Here is a 7,173-nt window from a genome sequence, read left to right as displayed (position 1 = left end):
CCCTTGCTGGTTGAGCCACTATGATCCAGGCTGTCATTGCTGCAATCCCTATTTATGATATGTAAACTGTGAGGCTACCTATGAGTACTTGTGAGGAGCTAGATCGCTTAAATATAAACTTTTTCTGGGGAGGAAGTGACAAGAAATAGAAAATTCATTTATGCCAATGGGATTTGGCTTGTCACCCTAAAGCTAAGGATGGTTTGGGATTTAAGAGAACAATTGCTATGAATCAAGCTATCTTGGCTAAGATTGGGTGGCGCCTCCATTGTAAAAACCAAGGGTTATGGGCAAATATTTTTTAGGTAAAATATTTAAAAAGCTAGTACATAATGGATCCTTCCTTGAAAGAAAAAAGAAAAAGAAAAAAAAAAAAGGGGCGTTCTGCTACTTGGAGGGGGATTCTATATGGGGCAAAGCTTCTTGGGCAAGGTGTGACATGGAGAGTGGGTAAAGGTGATATGATCAAGTTCTGGAAGGATCATTGGGTCATTGAGAAGCCCTTATTACATTAGGAGGGTGTATTGAATTCTCATGATTTGGAATGTATGTGGATAGCTTTGTGAAAGATGGTTGATGGGACATTGACAAGCTTCATGGTGCTCTTATTGATGAGCTTGTCTAGAAAGTGATTGATACGCTTGTTCGGTTTAATAGCAATTTGCAGGACATTCAAATTTGGTGATCTGCGGCAAATGGGATATTTACTGTTAAAACAGATTATGAGTAGTTGGTTACTAGGCATGGCTGAAGCGACCCTCTAGGAGCATCTTTGGAGGTTGAAAGTTCCCCATAAACTAAAATTCTTCTTATGGTTGGTTTGCCAAGGGAAATTCTTTCTAATGAGTAGAGGTATAAAAGACAACTTACTATAGATACCTCCTACAGCATTTGTGCTGGTAGTTCAAAGACAGTTCTTCATATCCTAAGAGAGTGCCCACAACCTAAGGAGGTATGGAGAGCTATTTTGCTTCCTTTGCAAGTCCCTCATTTCTTCCAGTAGGATTTGCAGCTTTGGTTATCTTGCAATATGTTTAATAAGAACAAAGGTTGTACAGGCCTGCCTTGGAATACAATTTTTGGTTTTACTTTTTGGTATATTTGGAAGTGGAGAAATCATTGTGTTTTTAATAGTGAGGAGGCTCTACCTTATTGCCCCCAAAATACTATTTTTGGAAGCTGCTAAGGAGTGGTTATTGCATGCTTATGTGTCTCAACCTCAAAAACTGAAAGTGTTGGTTTCTCTTGCTTGGGTTCCACTTGATGTGAGATGGTTCAAACTGAATGTGGATGGTTCTCGAAGATTTTCTAGTGGCACTATTGGGACTGGAGGGGTACTTCGTAACTGTAATGAGGATTGGGTTGAAGGTTTTACTGCTAATTTGGGTCAAGGGTAGGTTTGGGATGCTGAAATTTGGGGTCTATTCTTTGGTCTAAAGTTGGCCGTGGCTCGTAACATCTCTCATCTTATTGTGGAGATGGACTCTGTTTTTTTTTTTTTTTCTTTTGGGTCAACCAAATGGACTATGCTTTAGTGGTGCATCTCATACAAATGACTAATCCCATTCTTTTCCATCCTGTAGCTGGTGTAATTATGGTCTGTAGACATATATGATGGCTTAAATGGGTCAGTGTCAGCTTCATCATATCTATCGTGAGAAAAATTGTGTTGTAGATTGCTTGGCTAATGAGAACTTCAATCGAGATTTGGGCTTCTGTATTTATGATGTTGCTCCTAGTTGGGTAGCTTCTTTGTTAGTTGATGGTGTGTTAGGGGTGTCTTGAACCCGTTTGATTTGTTCTGAGTCTGTTTAGTTTGCTTTTGGGGTGTTTAACCCCCCTTTTTTCACCCAAAAAAAAGGGGTGAAAAATACCATATATGTTATATTTTATTTTGTCAAGTTTCCGATATGGGACTTTATTCTTCAACAAATTTCAATAATTAAAACTTACCATAATAAATATAATATTTGAATTAAGTTGATTCCAAAACCATCGACCCTTAAACCAAGAACCAAAACTATAAATGAAACCAATATATGTAGATTTGGGCTATAATTAGTTGGTCAAGGGTCCACCTTCTTGCCCATGAGTTGGGATCCCCTCCTCATAAATTAGAATAGTTTGGAATATTATCTTGCGAAATAAAAATAATAATGAAACTCGACCAACCAATATAAGGAGGTGTCTTGTGTTCGAATCCACAAAAAAAGAAAAAAGAAAAAGACCAAAACATAGCTAGCCCAATTCAGCATTGTGGCTCGATAATTAGAGCAAGTCCAACGCCCAGGCATGAGGGGCCCTAGGCCTGGAAGGCAACTCCAGCGGGCAAGACCCAGCCCGGGCAAGCCCACGGAGAGATCTGGCTCTTCGTATTGCCTTCGGGCAGTTGACGTCAACGCAATAATTTCAAAAAAATTATACCTTTGGTGCGTGGAATGCATGCGCCAACAGTAAAATTTTTTTGAAAATCTTGTCCTGACACTAGCTTTGCGTCAGCGCTGCCAGAAACCAATAGCTATAAGCCACGTGGCTTTTCCTGGAGGCTGTGATCCGAAAATATCCTCCAATCCAACGACAGCTTGTTTTTTGGATTAAAAAAAAATCAAAAAAATTTGTAAAAAATGTTATTTAAGGCAAAACAAAAAAGAGGAAAATCATTACACATGGCTCCTCAAGTGAACAATGCACACAGTCGGTTTCAGTGGTGCGTTTCGTGTAGGAAATAATGACATTATTGCGTCCTCCGAATGAAAATACTCCCCCATGCCGTGATATGGTGGAATTGCCTCCGCCAATGATTGAGTCGTCCTTGTACTCGATTGTGTCGGACTATGTCACTATGAGGACCGGGAGTATTTCAATTATATAATAAATGAGATATGAATTTTATAATAAATATGGACACATGGCAACTGAAAGTCTTATCCGAAAATTTTATTTGAAATTTGAGATGTGAATGTTATAATAAATATGGATACATGGCATCCGAAAATCTTATTCGAAAATTGAATCTTAAAATTTGAGATGAGAATTTTATAATAAATAGTGACACCTAGCAACTGAAAATCTTATTCGAAAATTTATCAAAATTAATCGTTTAAGTATAAAAAATAAAAAATAAATTAAAGTGAATAGTAATTGTCCTTGCCCATACGGTTAGAAATAAAATTGCAAGAACTGTCACTATTCACGTGAATAGTGATAGCCATTGTCCACAGGGGTGGAAGTGCTCTTAGGTCCATTAGTTTGTTAAACAACTCGTTACGCCTATTGATCCACAACTGACTGGCGGGTAGGATCGGCCCAACCCAATCTGTTAGCGGGTCCTGGAAGGTCGGGCTTAAATTTACCCGCAGCTCGTCAAGCCCGTTGAAGAATGCAAGGAAGAAAGCAATAGGAGGGTGTTTTTAAAGAGGAAGAATCTCCGAGACTCGGACCGAAGAAAAGAAGAAGAATCGGGTCGGGCATGTCAGCCGCTCCGAATTAACTGAAGAAATCTAAAATTGGTTGAAGGAGGGGGAAGCCATGAAAGGTCAGGCGTCGAGTTCCTACAAAGGCGCTGTCAAGTTCAGGATGTGAGTTTCTTGCATCTTATTCTTCTTCTGTTCGTTTCCGTTTTCTCTCAAGTGTTTTGGTTTTCTTCTACGAATTATTGCCAAATTTTCCTTATGTATACAAATTACAATGGACAGGCCGACAGCCCAGAATTTAGTACCGATTCGCTTGGACCTCGATGTCGATGGCCAAAAGTTTAAAGACACTTTCACTTGGAACCCATCTGGTAGAAGTTGGATTTTCTTCATTTTTTAAAATTATATTTTTTAAAATTTGACTCTTGCCCAGTTTGCAGAAGTTAATTATGGGCTTTGTTGTGTGGTGATTGATGGCAGACCCTGACTCAGAGATTGTGGTGTTTGCGAGAAGGACAGCAAAAGACTTGAAGCTTCCTCCGGGTTTCATTACAGTCATGGCTTCTGCCATTCAGGTTGGCACTTCAACTACGTCAAATTTTCCCATCAAAGTTTCTACTGAAAACTAAACACTGATAGCTTATGACCATGTTCTCTGATCAGTCACAGATTGCAGACTTTCGGTCGTTGGAAGGCCAAGATATGTACCCGGGCGAGAGGATTGTGCCAATTAAGGTTACCCCTTGTCATATTATAACTTGATTATCTGTACTGGCAAGTGGCAAACTTTCAATGCTTTTGGCTTATCAACAAAACTGTGATGTGTTATTCTCAGCTTGATCTTCGAGTGAACCATACTCTTATTAGGGACCAGTTTTTGTGGGTGAGCTTCAACAGTCGTTTGTTTCATCTTATCTTTTCAATACCTCCTGCTCTTACACTTGGGTTCATCCGTTTCGAGGGATTTCAGGACTTGAACAACTTTGAAAGTGATCCTGAAGAGTTTGCTAAAACATTCTGCGCAGATTTAGGTATTCAAGATCCTGAAGTGGGGGTAAGTCATCATATCAGTTTTTTCAACAAATGCCAAGGCTTTTGGTTTGTGGCAAAGTTGGAATATTGATGTCTTTCCAGTTTGCTAAAAGAAGCGATTCTCTTTTTGCAGCCTGCAATTGCCTTTTCAATTAGGGAACAACTGTATGAGGTTAGATTTTGTTGCTTCTTTGAACTATTATGCGTTTATTATGCTACCTTTATATGAGTTACATTATGCAAGTCATGTGAATGAACTTTTTTATATGGATTCACTTACTATGGTCTTTTTTGTGTTTCATCTTCTAGATTGCAGTTCAAAGTGTAGCATCAGCAAGAGAAAACAGAATAAGCAAAAAGGGACGCCGAGGGGCTGAGTATACTCCAGTCAGGTTTGTGTGTCTGACTTTTAAAAAATAAAATGAAAAATGAATAAAATTTATTTTTTGCCCCCTCCTTGCTGTTGAACACAATTTATTTTCGGATAGGAAGAGGGTATATGCATTGTAAAGCCTACATGATAGTATATATGTCATTAACTCTCTCTCTGAATCTCTCTCTCTCAGTAAAGCAGGTAGTACTGGATTGGACCTGGTGAAGTTATTCGGTCACAAATCTAGTGTTGTTCGGTATGTCTTCTAACTGTGCTAGGTTTTGGGAATTTCTTAAATTGGAAAGCTTCATTGTTTATGCTAAAAATGCTACCATTGCTGTTCTTTGGAGTTTATGTTTGTCTTGTGGCCACTGATATTTAGGCCCCTCTTCACTCCATAGGTTTGGTTTTCTAGTTTTTCCATTAGTGTTCAGGGACGCAATTCCCTAGGGATCTTCATTAAGGTACAGACACCTTTTAATGGCCTTCCGGCAACCAAGATCATATATTTTCAGTAAATCTTCCTGGGATAGCTATACTATGAAATTACCATTTATTCAAAACACTTTTTCTTTCATGAATATTTAAAATCAATTTCCCGTGGCATATGAGATGCTACAACCTTGACCTAAGACAGAAGATATGTTGGCATACTTAATATAATTCTATGGGTTAAAATCATCTTCCACCCATTACAGATCCCAACAGCTTATCTTCTTTTAGCACAATCAAGAATAGTCTTCTGTGTTTGGCTTGCCAGAAGAACTTAAAGGTGAATGAATCTTCACGCCTTACATTTGAAATTCACTGTTAGTGTTCCAATAGCAACAACTTTACTCATAATCACCAACTCACTCTTGTTTCTATCTAATTCAAGGAGAAAAATGCTTTGACAACAGGGCAATGGGCCTATGTTCTGTATCTTACTTATTTCGAAAATTAAATTTTGGTTCATCTGCATATAGCTACTTACTAAATTGTCTATCAACCACTCTGTAAATTTAAAATATTAAAGTCCCCATAAACAGTGGAAAAATGAAACCTTCATTCTCATACTTTACCCCCCTTCAAAGCTCTTGAAGAAACTAAAGTCAATACTTTGCTTGAATGGGTTTAAACCTGTCAAAATACATATAGATATTAAATTCCTACATGCCTTTCCAAACTCATCCTCGTAAGTGAAGAAAAAAAGTTCAAGGTTGAGCTCAATGTTACAAGTACTTCCCAATGTAGTGCCCCTATATTATGTGTTCAATATCAAGGTTTTTACTTCCCCTCCATCTCTTCAACATCATTTATTTCATTTCAACCCTCTGATTATGATTAAATTCAGTACTCTGTGCTTAACTTTTTTTTCTTTTAGTTGATAGAGTTGTTAGAAAAAAGTTAAAACTGAGATACTGATAGTGGTTTGCCACTTTGCTCCTAAATGTATCAGGAAAAGGAAGGAGTGGGATGTATACGAACCCATTGTTGATCTTCTATCTAGCGAGGAAGTGGATGCCCTTCAAGCGAAAGAAGAAAGGCTTACTCGGTGAATGAACACGACTGTGAGGGGTTTTACTTGTAGTTTGTATAGGGCACCTGTAGGTGACTAACTAGGAGTCCAAATTCTACGACTAATGAAATAGGGTACTTTAGTTGACTCGTGAGATGACTGGATTCTCTGCATAATGAAAATTCGCCAGTCATTTTGACACTAATTCTGGTTCTCTAAGTTCATTTCTCAAAGCCTGCAAGGTGCCCCCCTACATATGAAGAAAATCTTCCCTATAACCATTGGATACACTGGATCTCTCAAATCCATTTGTCCCGTGATCGGCACGTGAAGAGTTGGATGTAAGAGGCCTATTGTGTACAATGGTTGCAGGAATTCCCATAATTTGCATTGTGAATTTAAATGCATAAAAATGCAGTTTTGCTTGCGCCCTTGTCTTCTAAAGTCAACCCTTGGTGCATTTACTTTTCCTATCATTCATTACCAGCTTTGAGATATCTTCATTTGTCCACTTGCCACAACAGGACAATTTGATCTTTAAAAGGAAGGAGATGAAGAAGAAGAAGACAGATTCATTCATATCCATCATGTCTTGGTGATGGTGGTTTTAAAAAGAAGAAGAAGACGAAGGTAGGTGGGTATTGTTTATTTACCAGTGTGAAAGTAGTGACGATCCAAACCCCCAATAATGCATGGACTTTGGAGCCTACCCATAGCTAAATTTCCTTGCTTTTGACTCCTGAATTGGAACCTATAGGGCCGTACACACAAACCAACCAATGCAAATTTATAGTCAATTTGTGTGACCCTTTGTAAGGGCACCGACTTTAAGCCTGACTGGTCCAGTAAGTGATCAA

The 7,173-nt window shown here is 38.5% G+C and overlaps 1 protein-coding gene across 3 annotated transcripts; it reads left to right on the top strand.

The window, feature by feature from the left end:
- On the top strand, positions 3,351-6,743 carry LOC18792474 (chromatin structure-remodeling complex protein BSH). 3 transcript variants are annotated; one of them, XM_020554207.1, is made up of 10 exons: positions 3,351-3,578; positions 3,696-3,784; positions 3,894-3,988; positions 4,077-4,148; positions 4,249-4,296; positions 4,384-4,467; positions 4,579-4,617; positions 4,755-4,837; positions 5,012-5,074; positions 6,257-6,743. In XM_020554207.1, exons 1-10 carry the CDS (start codon positions 3,529-3,531, stop codon positions 6,354-6,356), a joined length of 723 nt encoding a protein of 240 aa, XP_020409796.1. In that variant the 5' UTR covers positions 3,351-3,528; the 3' UTR covers positions 6,357-6,743. The 3 variants fall into 3 exon arrangements, with proteins under 3 accessions (XP_020409796.1, XP_020409795.1, XP_007226071.1); XM_007226009.2 differs by having other exon boundaries at positions 3,405-3,578; positions 4,083-4,148; XM_020554206.1 differs by having other exon boundaries at positions 3,402-3,578; positions 4,249-4,467.

This window comes from Prunus persica, chromosome G1, assembly GCF_000346465.2.
Source record: "Prunus persica cultivar Lovell chromosome G1, Prunus_persica_NCBIv2, whole genome shotgun sequence".
Taxonomy (NCBI): domain Eukaryota; kingdom Viridiplantae; phylum Streptophyta; class Magnoliopsida; order Rosales; family Rosaceae; genus Prunus; species Prunus persica.
The sequence above is the reverse complement of the archived record's forward strand: the minus strand, read 5'-3'. Positions and strand labels throughout refer to the sequence as shown.

Bases quoted from the DNA above. Each gene is read 5' to 3' on its own strand.
- LOC18792474 (XM_020554206.1), top strand. From the start codon at position 3,529: ATGAAAGGTCAGGCGTCGAGTTCCTACAAAGGCGCTGTCAAGTTCAGG. The intron at 3,785-3,893 runs GTAGAAGTTGGA...GATTGATGGCAG, and splicing joins TTTCACTTGGAACCCATCTG to ACCCTGACTCAGAGATTGTG. The intron at 3,989-4,076 runs GTTGGCACTTCA...TTCTCTGATCAG, and splicing joins TCATGGCTTCTGCCATTCAG to TCACAGATTGCAGACTTTCG.